This window comes from Acinonyx jubatus, chromosome D4 (genome assembly GCF_027475565.1).
Source record: "Acinonyx jubatus isolate Ajub_Pintada_27869175 chromosome D4, VMU_Ajub_asm_v1.0, whole genome shotgun sequence".
NCBI classification, from domain to species: domain Eukaryota; kingdom Metazoa; phylum Chordata; class Mammalia; order Carnivora; family Felidae; genus Acinonyx; species Acinonyx jubatus.
This window is the reverse complement of record NC_069391.1, coordinates 68,282,391-68,304,333: the sequence shown is the minus strand read 5'-3', so window position 1 is coordinate 68,304,333 and position 21,943 is coordinate 68,282,391. Positions and strand designations below refer to the sequence as shown.

The window sequence follows — 21,943 nt, the reverse complement described above, 5'->3', positions numbered from 1 at the left end:
CGCGCACAGGGAGGGGGCGGGGAAGGGGCGTTTTCGGGGCCTACGGAGTCTTTTAGGTTTGGAGGAGGGGTGTGAGCGCGCGGCAAATCGGGCGGGAAGAGGCAAAAAAGGATTAGGGCGCGCACCGTAGCGGTTCCTGTTCTCACAGTCGCGCGGCCCAGGGACCGCTGTTGAGCGAGAGGAAGGCGGACGCCCAGGTCGGTGCTAGGCCCAGACGAATGCCCCCGTTTCCACAGTCCACACTCGCGTCTCCCTCCCACCCAGCACTCCCGTTCTCGCCCGGGCTGCCGGGCGGGCTGCGCGGCGGTGAGTGCAGCCCGCCCGCCGCCAGCCCCCGCGGCGGAAACCCGCTGTTTGTAACGGGCCGCAGCGCCCGTCCGGAGCGGCCCGGGTCGGGTGCCTGCTGGCGGTTCGCGGCCCGCTGTCGGCTCGGACGGGAACCCAGGAAACGCGTGCCGGTCCGCTTGCCTGCGGCCGGGCGGCCTCGGAGTCCCGGAGAACTGGTTCTCTTTGCTTCCGACTCCCCGCCAGCGCTCCCGGAGATCCCAGGCGTCTTCACAGGCTTTCTGACGAGACCATTCTTTTTTCCCCGCTCTGTTCTTCCTTTCCCCCCATTTTTGTTAAATGGGACCTGTGAGAAAAGTATTCGGTAGTGTCGTCGCTGCAGTTTGTGGAAAATTTGCTGGAAGTATTACATTGTATCCCCTAAAATGAATGCGATTCGTACAATAAGTTGTAGACGTCCGCGTTCTGTTTCTTGCAGCTGTTTAAAGCTTCGACCGAGTGAGTGGCGGTGTTCCGCAGTATTAAAACCCCCAAAACCTCCTCCTCAAATATGTCACAGATCTGGCGTATTCAAGTTTGCGCTTGCTTTGTGTTCGGTTACTTCTAAGGCCCTTGTGCCAAGCTTTGATGACTGCTTTTGTTAAGGCTCTTAAGGTCATTTCGAATCGGTGACGACCCTGGGAAATCGCCTGGCCTGGTAGTAGCCAGTCGCCACATCCTCACTCTTCTACTCTCCAGCCTTCACCCACAACCCCAAATAGGCGTCGAAGCATAAAGATGTTGTGATTTACATATAATTTTAACTCCACCATTTGCAGAATACATATATGTGTATTTTGTCGTGATGAAATGTGCCGTTCCATCTTACTGTAACTTGATTTCCCTCTTGAATAATTTGCAGAATGGATGTAACCAGCACCTTTTTTGGTATGATTGCATTCATCCATGATCTTTCACTCGCCTAATGAGGAAGAAACTCTTGCTGGAGGAGCCAAGGACTTCATGAAGCATGAACATTTACTGGCTAGGAGGATAGTTAAATACTGTTAAAAGCATAGTGTCTGCGATTGTGGAGTTTATAGAGAAGGTCTCTTTCAGTGGCCATGTAATTTTTTTAAACGCCTTCCTCCATGATGAATGTATCTTCACGAAGAGCCTTGTTGGGAGGGTAAAACTTAGTTCACATTTTGGTTTTATATTATATGGTTCAGATCTTTATTAAATATTCAACCATGAATTGATGCATGTATGTAGGGGTTGAGAACAGTTGTTTTATAGAGATTTCATCTGCCAGTCAGAATTTGCAGTATTTAATTGACTGCCTTAAAACCTGGGACATTTCACTAACACTTAAAGGGACATATAGGGGTACTGTACTAACTTTCTTTCAAGCTAGTATTTCTGGTGTAATTATCAGTTTCTACCCTGATAACTCGAAGAGTGGTGAGCAGGAATGCAAATTAAACAGCCCTATCTAAGAACTTCCTTCTCCCAGTTTCACTGTCTTCTGACTGGACCTTAACTGGTGAAAGCTGTTACTTACCTTTCCTAGATAGTATTGCCCGAATGGAGTTTTTTTCTTCTTTTTCCATGTGTTTCCTCTTTATCTGTTTTAACTATTAGTTTGCTCTTGAACAGGAAAGTCTCTTTCCACCAGTTTTTCATCCTCTATTGTTTTCAACCAAACTACTGTGTTGTACTTTTGCTCATTCAAGGACTTTAGCAAGTCCTTGCCAAACTACCCATCAAGTTGGATACATCACTGGCTCCTATCTTGTATAATTTTATGGTCATTTTGAACTCCCAGTGAATTCAGAGCTAGTATTACTTAGCCTTGGGGTTTACTTTAGATGAACTCATATAATTCAGATTGTACACTAGCCAGCTGGATGATTATTTAAAATATAAGTACTATTTCCTAAGGTTCCCAGCTATGTGCCCTACCTTGTGCTGGCAGTTGAAAGCTTACTACAGTCCTGCGAGTAAGTTGTGGTTATCTATTTTATGGATAAGAAAACTTAAGACTGAGAAGTTAAGGAATATGTCTGAGGTCACATAGCAGAGGTGGAATTCTCTTTTCCTATTCTCTTTTCCTTACAGTAGGTTATGGAAGATCCACGAACAGCTCCACTGATAACTTCTTCTGATTTCAGTCATTAAATATAATTTCCCCCCCTAATTTTCAGAGAATACCTTCTCAGAATTTTAAAGTTACCCTTAATGAGTTTTAAGACACTTTTATTTTTTAGATGAAGCTAGTGTAAACATGGAGTAGTTATGATTTCAACATTTGTTAGTGCTTGTAAGTCTCAGCTGTTGGTTAAATGCCACATGTGTCCAAAAGGATGGTACTTCTGCCGTTTGTTATATTTTTTTAAAAAAGGGGAATAGGTGAGGCTGACTGAAAATTAACTTATACATCAAAGATGCTTAAGTCTTTGTGATGTACAATAGGATTTTCCTACTCTGTTCTTTCCTGGTCAGTTCCTGCAGTCAAGAACTTGAATGTAGATTATTGTGTTTAGTCAAGTTCAGAGAGTATAAAGTCAGCTTTTTAGAAAACATTTTTTCATGATTATAAAATTAACAGGGATTAAGATATATATATACATATATGTATGTGTGTGTATATATATATATATATATATATATATATATATATATATATATATATATATATATAGTTTTATACCTGGCCTTTTTCTTAATAAAATATGAACATATTTTCATGTTATTAAACAGACCTGTAGAAATTTTTTTAAAGACTATAACCTATTTCATGGATCCAGTGTAGTGTATTCAATCCCTGCTTCTCCCCCCCCCCATTGTTGAACATTTAGATTATTTCTGTTTTTTTCCACCCTATACAAATACAATGAATGATAAACACTCTAGCACTTAAGTCTGTCCTTTCTGATTGCTTTCTTAAGATTCATTTTGGAGAGAAAAAGAAGTGATCATATGGTATGCACATTCTTAATGTACAATTTAAGAAACATACCTTTCCATGTTTTTCTTTTCTTGGACAGTGATGTTCATGAGGATCACGGGCTGTTCTTTTGTGTCTGAGTGGTTGGGAAATTGTGCTCCCTAGCTCACACCTCCCCTCTAAGTTGTTTCTACCTGCAGTGACTGTGATTACTTAATTTCTCCAGAAAGAGAGGAAGGAAAACCTTAAGAATTCTCTAAAGAAGTAGATGCAAGTAATACAATTTATTAAATTATGAAGAGGCTCAGTTATTGAAACCCAGTGTAAACTTCATCATGTAGATTCCACATGATAATACTTTTTCCATTTAATTAAATTTTTAAATAAAAATTTCTTTCTAACATGTAGGAAAAAATCCTATTATATATAGAATCCTCTTCTTATTACAATTATGATAATATGCAGTGGGGGGGGGAACTACATCCATGTTTCTGATTAGTATACCGTACACTTACTTTGCTTTTAAATGAATTCTGTGTAACAAATGTTTATTTAGCAGTCAGTTTTTCCCCAAAGTTCTTGACTTTTTGGTAAAATATTGGAATTTAGCTATGTTTGAATGCTTGCACAGGGTTAAGTATCTCATCACATTTACTTGCGTTTTATATATGTCTTGGTTATCTTTTAGGGTTTTAATCAGAATTTTTTTCTTTGCCTAGTATGGTAACATTATTATAAAATTATAGTATGTCAATTAGCTTGAGAAGTGGAGATTTAAATCCTAGAGGATAGTACTTGGAGAGAATTATTAATTAGGACTGTCACACATTAATAGAACAATTTAGTTGTGGTTCACTGAGCTGTGTTTCTCAGAATTTGTCCCAACTGTCATTTAAAAGGAGTTTGTCGCTTGCCATGTTCAACAACACTAACAAGGAGGTACATGTTTGAAATAAGGAAAAAAATGAAAAAAATAAATGGATACATAAGACTTAAAATATCAGTTTGTAATTTTAAAAATTTTGAAATTGTTTTATGTGGTATTTTAGTAGTTATAGCAAAGGAAAAGTATTACTTAACCATGGCACTGTTGTTTTAAAGCTGTCATAAAGATAGATGCAGTGGGTGATGTTAAGTTTTTCTTTCACTTGACTTTGTACGTGAAATAATTTATAATGCACTAGAGGAACTTATTACTTAAATGCGATCTGAAAAAAGTCTGTTCATTATAACAGCAGTATAGTGCTCTTATAGAATGACTTTTTTATGTGTTTTATTTGTAAGTGGGATTTTATATATAAATGAGGGACTGGCTATACTTTCCCTTTTCACATAAATCAACAGGGTCTAGCAAAAGGCATAAGAACGGAAATTAGAAGAACTTATGTTCTAGTTCTGGGCCTGCTTTGATACATGATCTTGATATGTCTTAATCTTCAAGCTTCAGTTTTATTCACTTAACTAGATGACAGAACTTACTCTATCATGTTATTTTGAGGTTTAGGTAATACTACAGATGTAAAAGTATTTTGAAAAAAGCTAAACCTCTTACAGATAGGTTTTAACTTTTATTTTCAGCAAACCTTTATCTTTATCTCTGTTTATATAGTTGTACCTACTGGGATCCAGGATTGATGTCTCTGAAATTCATTCTTGTTCATTTCATTTCCTGTCCAGCCTTGACCTTTTCAATTCACAGCCAGGCCATCTTTCTTCCTTTCCCATTTTTTCCTTCCTTCTCCTAGAAGTAGCCATAAAATTATCTCCTGTTATTTAACAGGTTCAGCTAGAACGTGCCATTTGTGTTATATGGCTGCATGTACTGTAATAATTTTAGGGATGTATACTGTACCCAGAGTGATTTATAGTACAAAACATTCTGCAAACAACTTAATTGTAATTGTGGCATTTATGCTTGATAATTCACTTAATTTATAACTCAACTGAAAGTACTCTTTGTCCTGATTTCCGTTTACTTAATGACTATCATTACATTAATACAACACCTTTGCAAATTATACTAGGCCCATCTGCCAGGGCTGTCGTGTTTAAATTTTAGTGGAGGAAATAGGTAACTTACTGAATGAGCATACCTAAGACCCATGGATCTGGCTTAATTTTTGAGGTTAAAAAATATGACAACAGATGCAATCAAATGGCACTTTGGAATCAGGTTATGTAAGTACAATTGACTCCTGAACAGAGCTGGGATTAGGGATGCTGACCCCCACCTAGTTGAAAATCTACTTGTAACTTTTGACTCCCCTATAATTAGCTACCATTAACTTACTGCTGACCACAAGCTTTGCCAATAACAGAAGTAGTCAATTAGCACATATTTTGTGTACTGTATATACTGTATTTTTACAGTAAAGGAAGCTGGAGAAAATATTAAGAAAGTTTAAGAGAAAATACATTTACAGTTCTATAATTATTGGAAGAAATCTGCATAAAAATGGGCCTGCGTAGTTGGAACCTGTGTTCAAGGGTCAGCTGTACAGATCTCTCTGTCTTGAAGATGTCCCTAAGCTATGGCTTCATGAAATCATGCTTGGTTTTAACATGCCTTTATTTTAATTAATTTTATATTCGATGTTATTTTGTTTTAGGTCTGTCTTTTAAGCATACAACTGGATTTGGCTTATTCATTTTGAGAGTATCTTTTAACAGGTGAGTTCATCTATATTCGATACGATTGCTGGTATATTTAGACATGTTTCTACCATTTTATTGTTTCTATTTATGGTTGTTGGCTGTTTGTGCCTTCTGTTAGATAGTTTTCTTTGTTTTCCTCAGCTTGTTTGAAAGTTATATTTCTAGTTTTTTGGTATTTACCTTCAGTTTTTCTTATTGAGGTAAGTTAAAAAAATTTTTTTTAATGTTTATTCTTAGAGAAAGAGAACGTGAGTGGGGGAGGGGCAGAGAGAGACAGACAGACAGACAGACAGAGACACGCACAGAATCTGAAGCAGGTTTCAGGCTCCGAGCTATCAGCACAGAGCCCAATATGGGGTTCAAACTTACGGAACTGCGAGATCATGACCCGAGCTGAAGTCAGACGCTTAACCGACTGAGCCACCCAGGCACCCTGAGATAATTTACGTACAGTAACATTTATGTTTTTCTTGGTGTGTATCTCTGTGTGTTTCAACAAACATAGACATATCACCATCACTACCAAGATCATGATATAGAACAGCTTCATCACCGCCCACATTTCTTTATGCCCTTGTAGTCAGTCTTGGGCAACCATTGAACTGTTTTTTATTGCTAGTGTTGCTTTTTCCAGAATGCCATATAAATGGAATTGTATAGTCTTTGTCTGGCTTCTTTCACTTCACATACTGCATTTGACATTTGTCCTAGTCTGTTCAGGCTGCTCTAACAAAAATACCATAAACTGGGTGGCTTGGAAACAACAGAAATTTACTTCTGTGGAGGCTGGGAAGTAAGTCCAAGATCAAGGTGTCAGCAGTTTTGGTGTCTGGTGAGGACACACTTCTGTGTTCATGGACAGCCATCTTTTCACTGTAACTTCCCATGGTGAAAGGGGCAAGGTAGCTCTGTGGTGGTGGTAGGGTGGGGAGCTCTTATGAAAGCCATAATCTCTTTCATGAGTGTTCTACCCTATCACCTAAACGCATCTCAAAGGCCCTATGCCTAATACCTTCACATTGGGCATTAGAGTTTCAGCATATGAATTTTGGTGGGGACACAGTCTATAAATAGCAACATTTGTCCATGATAGTGCATCTATTAGTAGCTTATTCGTTTTTATTACTGAATAGTATTCCATTGCAATGATGTACCGTAATTTATTGATCCATTCACCAGTTGAAGGACATGTGGGTTTTAAAGCTACTATGCAGTCACACATGCTACCGTTGGGCCATGAGGCCATAAAAGCTACTGTGAACATTCACATAGAGATTTTTAATTAATGTAAGTTTTCATTGCTCTTGAGTAGATACCTAATAATGTGATTGTTGGGTTATATGGTGTGTGTTTTTCTAAGAAATTGCTTATCTGTTTCCCAAAGTGGCTGTGCTATTTTGTATTCCCACTGGCAATGTATGGAAATTTCTAATTTTTGGTATGCTCAGTTATTTTTTACTTTAGCATTGCTAATAGATATGTAGTATCAGCTGTGATTTTACTTTTCCATTTCCCTAATGTCTAATAATATTGAGCATCTTTTAATGTGTTTATTTGCTATCTGCATATTTTCTTTGGTGAAGTGTCTATTCAGATGTTTTATTCATGTTTGTTTTCTTTTTATTCTTTTTTTTAATGTTTAATTTTGAGAGAGAGAGAGTGCATGAGTGCATACACATGAGCAGGGGAGGGACAGAGAGAGTGGGGGACAGAGTTTCTGAAGTGGGCTCTGTGCTGACTCAGCAGAGAGCCTGCTGCAGGGCTCGAACTAACAAACCATGAGATCATGACCTGAGCCAAAGTTGGAAATGTAACTGACTGAGCCACCCAGATGCCCCAAATAAGTTTGTTTTCTTACTAAATTTTAAGTATAGATTCTTCTGTATTCTGGGTACAAGTCTTTTGTCAGTTATTTCGCTCAGTCTGTGGTTTGTCGCATGTGTGTGGCTTTATATTCTTTTTTTTTTTTAATTTTATTTTTTATTTTTTAAAATTTACATCCAAATTAGTTAGCATATAGTGCAACAGTGATTTCAGGAGTAGATTCCTTAATGCCCCTTCCCCATTTAGCCCATACCCCCTCCCACAGCCCTTCCAGTAACCCTCAGTTCTCCATATTTATGAGTCTCTTCTGTTTTGTCCCCCTCCCTGTTTTTATATTATTTTTGTTTCCCTTCCTTTTTGTTCAACTGTTTTGTCTCTTAAAGTCCTCATATGAGTGAATTCATATGATTTTTGTCTTTTTCTGACTGATTACTTTCACTTACCATAATACCCTCCAGTTCCATCCATGTAGTTGCAAATGGCAAGATTTCGTTCTTTTTGAACGCAGAGTAATACTCTATTGTATATATATACATATATATACCATATCTTCTTTATCCATTCATCCATCGATGGACATTTGGGCTCTTCCCATACTTCGGCTATTGTTGATAGTGCTGCTATAAACATGGGGGTGCATGTGTCCCTTCGAAACAGCACGCCTGTATCCCTGTGGATAAATGCCTAGTAGTGCAATTGCTGGGTCGTAGGGTAGTTCTATTTTTAGTTTTTTGAGGAACCTCCATACTGTTTTCCAGAGTGGCTGCACCAGCTTGCAAACCCACCAGCAATGCAAAAGAGATCCTCTTTCTCCGCATCCTCGCCAACATCTGTTGTTGCCTGAGTTGTTAATGTTAGCCATTCTGACAGGTGTGAGGTGGCATCTCATTGTAGTTTTGATTTGTATTTTCCTGATGATGAGTGATGTTGAGCATTTTTTCATGTGTCGCTTGGCCATCTGGATGTCTTTGGAGAAGTGTCTATTCATGTCTTTTGCCCATTTCTTCACTGGATTATTTGTTTTTTGGGTGTTGAGTTTGATAAGGCTTTTTATTCCTTTTTTTATTAAAAAATTTTTTTTAAATGTTTTTATTTATTTTTGAAAGAGAGAGAGATAGAGCATGAGTGGGGGAGGAGTAGAGAGAGAGGGAGACACAGAATCCAAAGCAGGCTCCAGGCTCTGAGCTGTCAGCACAGAGCCCGATGCGGGGCTTGAACTCATGAACCATGAGATCATGACCTGAGCTGAAGTCAGATGCTCAACCGGCTGAGCCACCCAGGTACCCCGATAAGGCTTTATATTCCTTACGGTGTTTTTCACAGAGCAGAATTTTAAAATTTTGATAAAGCCCAATTCATTAATTTCTTTTATGAATTATAGTTTTGTTGTTGTCCCCAAGAAAACTTTTTTAAAAGTTTATTTACTCTAAGAAAGAGAGCACAAGTGGGGAAGGGGCAGAAAGAGAGGTAAAGAGAGAGAATCCCAAGCAGGCTCTGCACTGACAGTGCAAAGCCCAATGCGGGGCTTGCACTCACAAGTCGTGAGGTCATGACCTGTGCAGAAGACACTTGCTTAACTGACTGAGCCACCCAGCCACCCCTCCCTAAGAAAACTTCTAAGAAACCAAGGTCACAAAGATTTTGTCTTAACTTTTCTCATAGCTTTTCTATAGTTTTAGTTTTCATATTTAGGTCAATGATTCATTTAGAGTTAATTTTTATATATAGTGTGAGGTATTGGTTGAGGTTCGTATTTTTGCATATGAATTGTCCAGTTGTTTCATCACCAGTTGTTCAAAAGACTGTTTCCATTGAATTGTCACTGCAACTTTGTAGAAAACCAATTGACCATATTATGTGTGGGTCTATATCTAGACTGTCTTGTCTTTCCATTAATTTCTGTGTTAATCCTTTTGCCAATACCTTCCTGTCTTGATTATGAAGTTTTATACCAAGTCTTGAGATCAGATAGTGTGAGTCCTTCAACTTCGTTTTTTGTTTTCAAAATTATCTTGACTATTCCAGTTCCTTTGCCTTTCCTTAGGAATTTTAGACTTAGCTTGTCATTTTTTAGAAAAAACAGATGTTGGGATTTTGAATGGAATTGCACTGAATCAATCTCTAGATCATTTGGGGAGAACTGAAACCTTAAGATAGAGTCTTCAACACAGCTGGTCTCTTCATTTGTTTTGGTCGTCTTTGATTTCTTTCATCAGTAATTTGTAGTTTTCAGGGTAAATATCCTACATGTATTTTTGTTAGATTCATTTTTTTCCATATGACACATTGCAGCTTTGATGCATTTAGGAACACTAGACAGCACTTCAGCACTATGCTGGGGACCATTTTAAACAGTGAAATCGTCAACAAAAAGCACAAAAGTGTGAAAAATGGAGCAGGAAAAAGATGTATCTTGCTAACTCATTTATTAGGCGATGTAGCCTTTTTGTAGATTCTTTGGTGCTTTCTTGATAAATATTCATATTATCTTTATTTTAGGAGTAATTTTCTTTTTTTCCTCTTCCTTCTTGATTTCCCTCTCTTTTTCTTATTGTGGAAAACACCTACCCTCTAAGCAATTAAAAAAATTTTTTTAACATTTATTTTTGAGAGAGAGAGAGTGGGGGGAGGGGCGGAGAGAGAGGGAGACACAGAATCCAAAGCAGGCTCCAGGTCCGAGCTGTCAGCACAGAGCCTGACGTGGGGCTCGAACTCATGAACTGTGAGATCATGACTTGAGCCAAAGTTGGGCGCTTAACTGACTGAGCCACCCAGGCGCCCCATCCTCTAAGCAATTTTTATTTTAACAATTATGATATTGTTAACTATATACACGTTGTTGTACAACAGATCTCTGTAACTTTTTCATCTTGCGTGAATGAGATCCCGTATCCATTTTTCCTTCCCCTGTCTCTGGCAGCCACAGTTCTACTCTTTATTTTTATGAGTTTGATTACTTTAGATACTTCATGTAAGTGGAGTCTTGCAGTATTTGTCCCTTGTGATTAGATTATTTCACTTAGCATAATTCCCTTAAGGTTAATGTACGTTATTCAATATGACATGATTTTCTTCCTTTTTCTTAAAGGCTAGATAATATTCCTTCTTATCTATATACCACGTTTTATTTACCCATTCATCCGTTGTTGAACAATTAGATTGCTTCTATACCTTGTCAGTTGTGAATAATGCCACGGTGAATGTGAGTATGCAAATACCTATTTAAGATTATCTTTGATTCTTTTGGATATATACCTGGAAGTGGGATTGCTGGACATATGGTAGTTCTGTTTTTTGAGGTACCTCCATACTGTTTTCCATAGCTGCTGTGCCATTTTTCAATCCCACCAATAGTGGGTAAGTGTTCCAATTTGTCCACATCTTCACCAACGCTTGTTATTTTCTGTGGTTTTATTTTGGCTAGTTGCCATTCTGAGGTGTGTGATGTGATATCTCATTGCAGTTTTGATTTGCATTTCCCTTGTGATGATGGTGTGTATCTTTTTATATGCTTGTTGGCTATTTGTATATCTTTGGGAAAATGTGTTTTTTGCCCATTAAAATTTTTTTTTGTTATTGTTATTGGCTTCTTTATATATTCTGGGTATTAACCCCTTATCAGATAATGGTTTCCAAATGTTTCTCCTATTCTGTAGCTTGCTTTTTTATTCTATTGTTTCTCTTGCTGCACAGTTTTTGAGTTTGATGTAGTCCTATTTGTCTGTTTTTGATTTTACTTGTTCTTTTAGTGATATATCCAAGAAATCATTGCCTGTTCCAGTGTCTTGAAGTTTTTCCTCCAATATTTTCTCTAATAGTTTTATAATTTTAGGTCTTATGTTTAGATCTCCATTTTACCTCTGTGCTGATAGTTCAGAGCCTGGAGCCTGCTGTGAATTGTGTTTTGCTGTCTGTCTGCCCCTCCCCTATTCATACTCTGTCTCTTTCAAAAATAAACACTAGATCTCCATTTTAATTTTTGAATATGGTATAAGGGTCCATTTTTATTCTTTTGCATGTAGATATTCAGTTTTTCCAGCACCATTTACTGAGGACCTTATCCTTTCTTTGTTGTGTAATCTTGGCACCCTTGTTGAAGATTATTTGACTGTATTTATGAGAGTTTATTTCTGGGTTCTGTATTCTGTTCTATTGGTCTGTATGTCTTTCTGCATGCTATTTTTTTTTTTTTCTGTTTTAACTTATAAACCTTTTATTTCTTTATTGCACTCACATGGGCCTCCTGTAAATGTTAAAATGTTGAGAGTATTGTTTAGTTTTTATTTCATAAAAGTATGGAACGCTTCACAAATTTACATGTCATACTTGCACAGAGGCCCCTGCTAATATTCTGTATCATTCCAGTTTTATTATATGTGCTGAAGTGAGTTCGATGTCTGCCTTCTTCTTCTTCTTTTTTTAATGTTTATTTATTTATTTTGAGAGAGAGTGTGCAAGCAGGGTCAGAGAGAGAGGGAGAAAGCAGGCTCTGTGCTGTTAACGCAGAGCCTGGTGTAGGGCTTGATCCTATGAACCGTGAGATTGTGACCTGAGCTGGAATCAAGAGTCGGACGCTTAACTGACTGAGCCACCCAGGTGCCCCCATCTGCTTTATTCTTGATCTCAGGGGGACAGTATTTTGTCTTTCATACCATTAGTTTTTTTTTCTTTTTTGAGTATAGTTGACACACAATATTACATTAGTTTCAGGTGTACAACACCTCTCTCTGCCCCTCTTCTGCTTATACTTGCTCGCTCTCTCAAAATAAATAAATAAATAAACTTTTTTAAAAAATTAAAAAAATCTGCATAGCTAAGTTAAAATTTTTGTCAGGTTAGTATTCAGAGGGTCTGTTATGAACACATACGTTATTTATAACTAAGCTTAGTAGTATACTAGTACTGCTTTATCTTTCCAGTACAACATGTTCTTTTCTCTTGAATGGCCTTGTTTTGTTTTCTCTATATTTTTATCAGTTTAACCCCTAACTCCTACAGTTACTTTTATCTCTCCCCTATATTGAGATATATTGATGCTCTAAGAGAAGTGTAAACCAAGAAAAAGACATGAGATCCTGGAAATAGTGGTCTTACAGGATTTATCTTCTTGAAAAATAATTTCTCTTTGGACCTTCTGGGCTGTTTGCCTTTACATCGCGCACATACTTTTTGCTATAATGCTTTTCCTCTCATTTCTTCCTCTTTCTTGGTTTATTTCTGTTATAATAGTGCAGTGCGCATCCTCCTTTACAAAAATTGTTTTAGACAATGCTGATCTGAAAATGTTTAATTTCACTGTCATACTTGATTGATAGTCTGCCTAGGTAGAAGGTTGGAAATAATTTTCATTAAGAAATTTGAAGGAATTGCTCATTTACCTTCTAGCTTCTATTGAGAAATCTAAAACCATTTGCATTCATTGATATTTGTTATCCTTTTCTGGATGCTTGCAGCATCTTTGTCCCTGTCTAAAATTTCATAAAGATAATGCCTTGTTACATGTCTGTTTTATTCACTGTATTGGGTTCTTTCCATCTGGAAGCTCTTTTCTTTAAGTCCTGGAAATTGTAAATTTATTTCTTTGATTAATCCTTCCTTCTCCCTCCTTTGTTTTCTCTTTTTTGTCTTTCTGGAACTCCTAGTCTGTTAGACTTATGGGGCTTTTTTTTTTCTTTTTCCTTGTGTTTCATTGATTTCTTTGGAAATCAGTGTTTTACTTTTGGAAGAGATTTTATTAACTTTATCTTCCATTCAGTGTACTGTGTTTCATTTCTGCTATCATTTTAAATTTCTAAGAGTTGTTTTTGTCCTATGAATATTTCTTGTTACAGAATCCGATTCTTATTACCTGGATATTATTATCTTTCTGATGATATTAAAAATAGCTTTTTTGGAGTTTTTGGCTCTTTTCATAGTCATTTCATTGCATTTTTTATTTAATGTGCCTATTGTTACAAGATTGTCTTAGAGGAGCGCCTCAATGGCTCAGTCTGTTAAGTGTCCCACTTTGGCTCAGGTCATGATCTCACAGCTGCTGAGTTCGAGCCCTGTGTCAGGCTCTGTGCTGAGGCTCAGAGCCTGGAGCCTGCTTCAAATTTTGTGCCCTCTCTCTCTCTCTCTCTCTCTGCCCATCCCCCACTCACACTCTGTCTCTCTCTCTCTCTCAAAAAAAAAACAAATATTAAAAAAAAAAAAGAAATGCTTAAAAAAGATTGTCTCAGATGTCTTGTTGCAGTTAAGGGAAGGGAACTAGAAGGCTGGTTGGAAATCTGAGTCTGGGGGTACCTGGGTGGCTCAGTTTGTTAAGCGTCCAACTCTTGATTTCGGCTTAGGTCATGATCTCATGGTTTGTGGGTTTGAGCCCCACATTGGCCTCTGTGATGACAGTGGGGTGCCTGCTTGAGATTCTCTCTCTCTTTGCCCCCTTTCCCTGCTTGCACTCTCTCCCTCTCTCTCAAAAATAAATAAACACTAAAAAAAAGAAAAGAAACTCTGAGTCTGTAGATGCATTCTCAAAATGGGCTGTTTAATTGGAGAACCTCTTGTGTTAGTATCTTTAGGTCTTTTCTTTTAGGGTAGTAAGATTGTTCAGAGAAAGATTTTCTAGTCTTTCTAGGAGAGTACAGTCGCTGGTATTTCTGGGTGCTTTGTAGGGTAGAGAGTAGTGTGTGTTCAGTATTTAGGATTTAAGAATTTATTTGTCCCCCTTATTTTCAGCATGGTTCCTCCACTTCAGAGGTACTCTGGTGTCCCTCAGCCCAGAGGTACTCATGGTTCCTCCACCAGAGGTACTCTGGTGTCCCTCAGCCCAGAAGCAGTCTCTGTGACTTGTGATAAGGATACCATAGTCTTTTCTTTTTTCTTTTATATATATATATATATATATTTATATATATATATATTATATATATATATATATTTTTATATATATATATATTTTATATATATATATATTATATATATATATTTAAATGTTTATTTTTGGGAGAGAGAGAGAGACAGAGCATGAGCAGGGGAGGGGCAGAGAGAGAGGGAGACACAGAATCTGAAGCAGGCTCCAGGCTCTGAGCTGTCAGCACAGAGCCTGACGAGGGGCTCGAACTCACTGCGAAATCATGACCTGAGCCGAAGTCGGATGCTTAACTGACTGAGCCACCCAGGAACCCCGGGGATGCCATAGTCTTAAATGTCTTTATTAAAGAGTCTTCTAATCAGTCTTTACATGGTCTATTTTTATCATAATAATTAAAAAATATGTATATATTCTCATTTTCTTCACTGTAAAGATTCACTAGTTCTGTAATGGTAATGACCTTTTTTAGCTCCTCCTCTAAAATGTTATTTATGTAATCCTCACAACTATAACTCCTTTAAATTTTAACCATTTGTTAATAACATGACCACTTGTTTAGGGTCAGAGTTTATAAGTGTAATTTGGCTCCAGAGTTGTATTCTGAACACTAGATTATATAGTGGCTCTTCCATCTGTTTTGTTTTGTTTATTTGCACAATAGTCTTTACTTTTAAATGATTATCAGCATACCAAGTAATAACGGGTAGCCAGTTCTTGAATTCTGTCGTCTAGTAATTTTGATTAAGAGAAACTAAAAGCAGGCCAGACAATTATGCTAGTATTTATTGTTCTAACTCTTAGGTGGAAAAGACTATTTTAAGGCTGTCTGCTGCTTAACACAGGTTACAAATAACTATTTACTACTTTCTCATAGATAAAGCCCCTGACCCTCAAGAAAAACTTTTGGGGGAAAAAACATTAAACCCTTTTCTTTTTTAAAAACATTTTTTTTTAAACTACATCTAATAAAGAAAAAGTCAGTATTGATATATGTTGCTTAAGCTAAAAGACACAGGGGACCAGACAATGTATACTCATTAAATTTCTAAGAGACATGAGGTAAAAAAGTGAAGTCTTTCAGTAAGCTTTTTTGGTGTCTTTTAAAAATTGAAGTGTAATTGATACAAACATTATGTTAGTTTCAATGGTTCAACAATGATTTGATATTTGTGTACATTGCAAAATGATCACCATAGTAAGTCTAGTTAATAGTTAGCATTCATCACCTTATATAGTTACAGATTTTTTTTTTTTCTTGTCATGAGAACTTTTAAGATTTACTTTCTTGGGGTGCCTAGGTGGCTCAGTCGGTTGAGCTTCCAACTTCGGCTCAGGTCATGATCTCACAGTTTGTGAGTTTGAGCCCCGCGTTGGGCTCTGTGCTGACAGCTCGGAGCCTGGAGCCTGCTTCAGATTCTGTGTCTCCCTCTCTCTGACCCTTCCCTGTTCATGCTCTAACTCTCTGTCTCAAAAATAAATAAACATTAAAAAAATAAAAAAAAAAAGATTTACTCTCAGCAGCTTTCGAATACAGATAGTATTATTAGCTATAGTCACCATGTTGTACATTAGGGTAAGCTTTAAGTTCACATAAAGAAGCTAGATTTGTTATTCTCCAAAAACTGAAAGGACCTACTGTATAATGTACAGAAATAATTTAATGCCTTTTCATGAGAATATAATTCAAGCTTTGCTAAAATTTCATATTCCATGAAGGCATGTAAAATTCCAATCCTTTGAATAGGCACTTCTTTCTTATTCTCCTGTCCATTTATGTGGTAGTTTTCATGGATTTCTGCTTGATGTCTTAAAGTCTAAGAGGTTATCTAGGACTTCATCCCTGTTTTGCTGGAATTAGGTCTAGAGGATGGTCATCATCTCCTGGGCTGTCTCCACTGCTGCAACTACCATGGGATCCCAGAGCCACAGTGTCCTCGGCCTTGGACACTTTTCTCTCTCTGTAGGCTGTACTGTTCTGTTTCAGCTTGAGTTGGTTTTGCCTGCTTCAGCTTTCATTTCTTTTGCATGTGGACCTTGGACACTTTCTGGGCACCCACTTCTCAGCCTACAGAAGCTGCTGTAAACCCTGTGACTGACAGGTCATGGTGGTAGGGATGCGGAGTTCAGCTGGATCTTCCCTTTGGGCCAGTTGACCCAGCTGCCTAAGATACGTGCCTGTGCCAGTGCCCTGTGGGCCATCCTCTCCTATCTTTAATTTTTACAGTAGCCCTGTGAGGTTAAGCATATAGATAAAGAAATACACTAAGAGGGAGTGTGTAAATTTCTCATGGTCACTTGCTTCTATTTAGCTCATTCAAAACCTCATGTTTTTATTATTTTACCTCTACTCTGCCCTGATTGATAATAGGAACCCCCAAAACCATACCACCAAACTCTTAACACTCATACAGATAGACCAGTGATTCTTTCTGTGGCTTTGCCTTATAACCCTTACCACTTCTTGTCCCAGGGCCATTTCTGAACAGTAGAGGTTACAATTACTCCACTGAACAACCAGTTCCAAATCCTATCATCAAATCCTATATGCTCCTGTTCCAAATGGTAAGTTTTCTTGTGGACATGTTAAAACTTTTATAAATTTTAACTCTTAGATATTTTGATCTGTGGGAGAAAAAATATACTTTTGTGAACACAGGGTTAATTGGTGTTTAATAGTGTTTTGCTACTGCTTTTATATTGGGAAATCAGAAGTACATTTATCTCGTATCTCGTAGGAAGGACCGTTGAGTTTTATTTAGTGAAACAAATGAGATACTTTACATCAGCACAGAGTCTATTGTTACTATATTTTTATGCATAGACCACATATTTAAGTGCTAAATGGGCAAACAGAATGGTAAAGTGTTTTTTTTTTAATTTTTAAAAAATGTTTATTTATTTTTGAGAGAGAGAGAGAGAGAGATTGTGAGCAGGGGAGGGGCAGAGAGAGAGGGAGACACAGAATCTGAAGCAGGCTCTGAGCTGTTATTACAGAGCCTGATGCAGTCTTGATTGAACTCACAAACTCTGAGATCATGTTCTGAACCGAAGTTGGGTGCTGAACTGACTGAGCCACCCAGGCACCCTAATGGTAAACATTTTAATAGAACATGAATTATACATAGGAAAACAACCTTAGCGACTATTGTTTCTTGACTAAATTTTAAATGATTAGAATCTGGTTATTAATATAATAACTACCATTTACTGAGTGTCTTTCATAGGTCTGACATTATGCTTTACAAATGTTAATTGTATAATCTTGACAACAACCCTGGAAGATAAATGGTGGTATTGACATTTTACAAATGAAAAAACTGGGTTAGAGAAGTTAAGAAATTTGTATTAGGCCACAGAACTTGTAACTTGACAGAACTAGCTTTCAAATAGGAATATATCTGTCTCAAACCTTTTGCTTTTCTCATTATATAATCGGATTACTTGTGGTATTTGAATTTGGCCATGTAGAAAGTCAAAGAATTTTAAGATGTTGAAGAGAGAAAAATCTAAAGGGTGTGGTTATACCTGTGCATTGTAGAGAATTGTAGAAACTGTATTTAAATATACTGAATTATCATAATTTTTTTTTGTTTTTTGTTTTCAGGTAATACTTGCATAATATTTCTTTTATTTTAAAAGAAATGAGTGTAACTAATATTGCATTAAGAGTTGAAACCTGGCTTTTAGCTACGTGGCATGTTAAAGTACCTCTAATGTGGTTGGAAGCTTGTATTAACTGGATCCAAGAAGAAAATGATAATGTTAATTTGAGTCAGGCACAAATGAATAAACAAGTGTTTGAGCAGTGGCTCCTTACTGACCTGAGAGATTTGGAACATCCTGTTTTACCTGACGGCATTTTAGAAGTTCCAAAAGGAGAACTGAATGGATTTTTTGCTTTGCAGATTAATTCATTGGTTGATGTAAGTCAACCTGCATATTCCCAGATACAAAAGTTGAGAGGAAAGAATACAACGAATGACTTAGTTACAGCTGAAACACAAGTAACCCTAAAACCTTGGGAAGCAAAGCCTTCACGAATGTTGATGTTACAACTAACTGATGGAGTTGTACAAATGCAGGGAATGGAATATCAGTCTATTCCAGCTCTTCATAGTGATCTTGCCCCAGGTACAAAAATTTTGATTTATGGAAACATTTCTTTCCGTCTTGGTGTTCTTTTATTGAAACCAGAAAATGTGAAGATTTTGGGAGGAGAAGTAGATGCCCTTTCAGAGGAATATGCCCAAGAAAAAGTACTTGCAAGATTAATTGGGGAACCTGATCCTGTAGTTTCAGTCATACCAAATAATTGTAACCAGACCATCCCTGGAATTACAGATGTTCTGGATCCTGCATTAGGACCTTCTGATGAAGAACTCTTGGCAAGTCTTGATGAAAATGAGCTTGCAGCAAATAATGACACCTCCTTAGAAAGAAGATGCTTCAGCACAGGTAGTTCCTCAAATACTGTTCCCACAAGACAGTCAAGTTTTGAATCACGACATATTATTTCTCCAAAACCAAAGGAGAAACAACCAAATCAACCTATGCATTTCACTGATGGGGAATTAGATGACTTTTCATTGGAGGAGGCCTTGCTTTTAGAAGAAACTGTCCAGAAAGAACAAATGAAGACTAAAGAATTACAGCTATTGACTTTGAACAGAACCCCAGATGAAAGCATAGAGAGATTTTTACATAAACCTAATACTCCAAATAATTTTTCTTTGATTTGCAAAAGTGGAAACCGTAATTGGAATGAAAAAAATGTATCCGAACAAGTGACTAATGAAGACAAATTATTTAGTTGTCCATCTGTTGAAGACAAAAACAGTAGCGTTTTTTCAGTTCATAGTAATGTACCCCTACCCCATGATTTTACAAATAAAGATAAGGACTCAGAGACAGGTAATAAAGTAAAACAAACCTTCAGCAGTGCAGATGGACATTCCTTAAATAAAATATCAAAGGGAGAGCTGGTAAATTATGTACCAAAAAGGAGTTCACACATTTCTAGTGAAAATAATCATCATTTACAGTCTTGTTCTTTAAGACCATCAGAGAACAACACTAATCTTTCTATTGCCATGGATTTGTATTCTCCGCCCTTTATCTATTTGTCTGTCCTAATGGCCAGCAAACCAAAGGAAGTTACAACAGTGAAGGTCAAAGCATTTATTGTAACCTTAACTGGAAATCTTTCAAGTTCTGGTGGCATTTGGAGTATAACAGCAAAGATTTCTGATGGTACTGGATATCTAGATGTAGACTTTGTGGATGAGATACTTACTAGTCTGATAGGGTTTTCAGTACCAGAAATGAAACAGTTAAAAAAGGATCCTCTTCAATACCAAAAGTTCCTGGAAGGTTTGCAGAAGTGTCAGAGAGATTTAATAGATTTGTGTTGTCTAATGACGATTTCATTTAATCCCTCCTTGTCTAAAGCAATAGTACTGGCATTACAGGATGTTGAAATGGAACACCTTGAGAACTTAAAAAAGCGGCTGAATAAATAATTTACTAAGATAGTATCAGAAAACAATTCCAAAAAAAAAAAAAGAAATATTTAACATTAAATTTAACCTTTTATGTTTGAGACTTTGTTTTGTAAAAGAGAAAAAGGAAATTTTATAACATTTTAGTTTAATTTTAAAATGTTTAATCATGAATGTGTATTTAGGTTTCTTAAATAAATTTTTTTTATAATAACTGTTAGACGAAAGAATTTGGTGACCCATCGTTATTGAGAGTTTTGTTTCTCACTTGTCATTTCACATAATGATTGCTAAAGTATTGTGTTGGTGTTTACTGATGTGTCATATTGTTGGAAGTTGGCAATTATAAATAGATAGTTGTACTTCTAATGTATTGAGTACCCAAAGAGATTTTTTTATATTACTATACTTAGGAAACAATGTTAATCCAGTGGATTAGAATGTCAGGCTCTCAGATACAAAAATACTTCTGCTGGTTTTTATTTTGTAAATATTTGTCTGGTATACTTAAGGCAAATATTATATTAACTAGGTACAATTGCAGAGATTATGTTGCATGGTTTAAACATCTTATTTTCAAGGATAATTTATTTTGAATTGTATATGGAAAACTTGAATATAAGATTCAGTAAATACTTTTTTGGGGGGGGGGTTAAAATAAGGTGGTTGTCCATGTCTTTATGTACTATCTGAATTAGCTCAACATGTAAGCTTACCTTTAGTTTTGTTGGGAGTATTGTTTTTTTTGTTTGTTTTGTTTTGTTTTTTTAATGGAGACGGTTTACCACTTTTCTATTTTGCTGTTAAAAAGTCACATTTGAGGGGTGCCTGGGTGGCTCAGTCGATTGAGCGTCCGACTTCGGCTCAGGTCATGATCTCGCAGTTCGTGAGTTCAAGCCCCTCGTCGGGCTCTGTGCTGACGGCTCGGAGCCTGGGAGCCTGCTTCGGATTCTGTGTCTCCTTCTCTCTGCCCCTTCCTGCTCATCATGCTCTGTCTCTCTCTGTCTCTCAAAAATGAATAAACATTAAAAAAAAATTTTTAAAGTCACATTTGAAAGGTAAAGTTACTTTTATTAATCTTATGTCTTTGCAAACTTAAAACATTCTCAGTTTTTTTCTTTTAAATGTTTTTTCTGAGAGAGAGAGAGCATGAGCTGGTCAGGGGCACAGACAGAGGATCGGAAGCAGGCTCCATGTTGACACTAGAGCCTGATATGGGGTTAGAACTCATGAACCACAAGATCATGACCTGAGCCAAAGTCAGATTCTTAATCAACTGAGCCACCCAGGTGCCCCAGTTTTTGTTTTGTTTTGTTTTGTTTTGTTTTGTTTTGTTTTAAATAACATCTACACCCAGTGTAGGGCTTGGGCTCCCTACCTTGAGATCAAGAATTGCATGCTTTACCAACTGAGCCAAATAAGTGCCCCTAAAGTGTCTTGAGTTTTAAAACCTTAATCAAATACTTAATAAGTAAGAGAAAACATGGTTTTGTTTTAATTAAAATAACATAATAGAATATCTAGAAGTTAAAGTAAATACTTATATGTAAATATGGTGTAGATGTAATAAAAAATATTTTAAAAACCTTTGCCATTATATTTGAAGGATGATAATCAGAGTTCAAGGTACAACACAGATTTTACTGATATGTGCTCTAATAGTAACCTCTTCTGTATACTTGCATAGCCTTTTTACTAGAAGAGATCTAAATGAGATGGCATTATCCTACACTATCTTTCTTCTAAATGTTCTGTGGTACTCTTATCTCTGACTAGTGCTTGAAAGCTGGGATTAGACCTTATTTCGTTTTCATATTCAGTCCCTGAAGACTGGGTACAGTACTTTACCATATTAGTCCATCCTTCTGTATTGGTGCTGTGATTCTGGCTCTGGTCTTC

At 37.0% G+C, this 21,943-nt stretch overlaps 1 protein-coding gene, 1 non-coding gene and 1 pseudogene across 3 annotated transcripts; 1 reads left to right on the top strand and 2 right to left on the bottom strand.

Moving 5' to 3' along the window:
* The first annotated feature begins 15 nt into the window (after nucleotides 1-15).
* On the top strand, nucleotides 16-21,372 carry RMI1 (RecQ mediated genome instability 1). 2 transcript variants are annotated; one of them, XM_027048110.2, is made up of 4 exons: nucleotides 16-197; nucleotides 5,824-5,884; nucleotides 17,017-17,108; nucleotides 18,151-21,372. In XM_027048110.2, exon 4 carries the CDS (start codon nucleotides 18,188-18,190, stop codon nucleotides 20,063-20,065), a length of 1,878 nt encoding a protein of 625 aa, XP_026903911.1. In that variant the 5' UTR covers nucleotides 16-197; nucleotides 5,824-5,884; nucleotides 17,017-17,108; nucleotides 18,151-18,187; the 3' UTR covers nucleotides 20,066-21,372. The 2 variants fall into 2 exon arrangements, with proteins under 2 accessions (XP_026903911.1, XP_053061179.1); XM_053205204.1 differs by lacking the exon at nucleotides 17,017-17,108.
* On the bottom strand, nucleotides 11,983-12,085 carry LOC113596160 (U6 spliceosomal RNA). The gene has a single exon (XR_003416901.1). It is a non-coding gene; the product is annotated as a U6 spliceosomal RNA (small nuclear RNA).
* On the bottom strand, nucleotides 16,133-16,753 carry LOC106978588 (V-type proton ATPase subunit G 1-like; annotated as a pseudogene).
* Nucleotides 21,373-21,943: the final 571 nt, after the last annotated feature.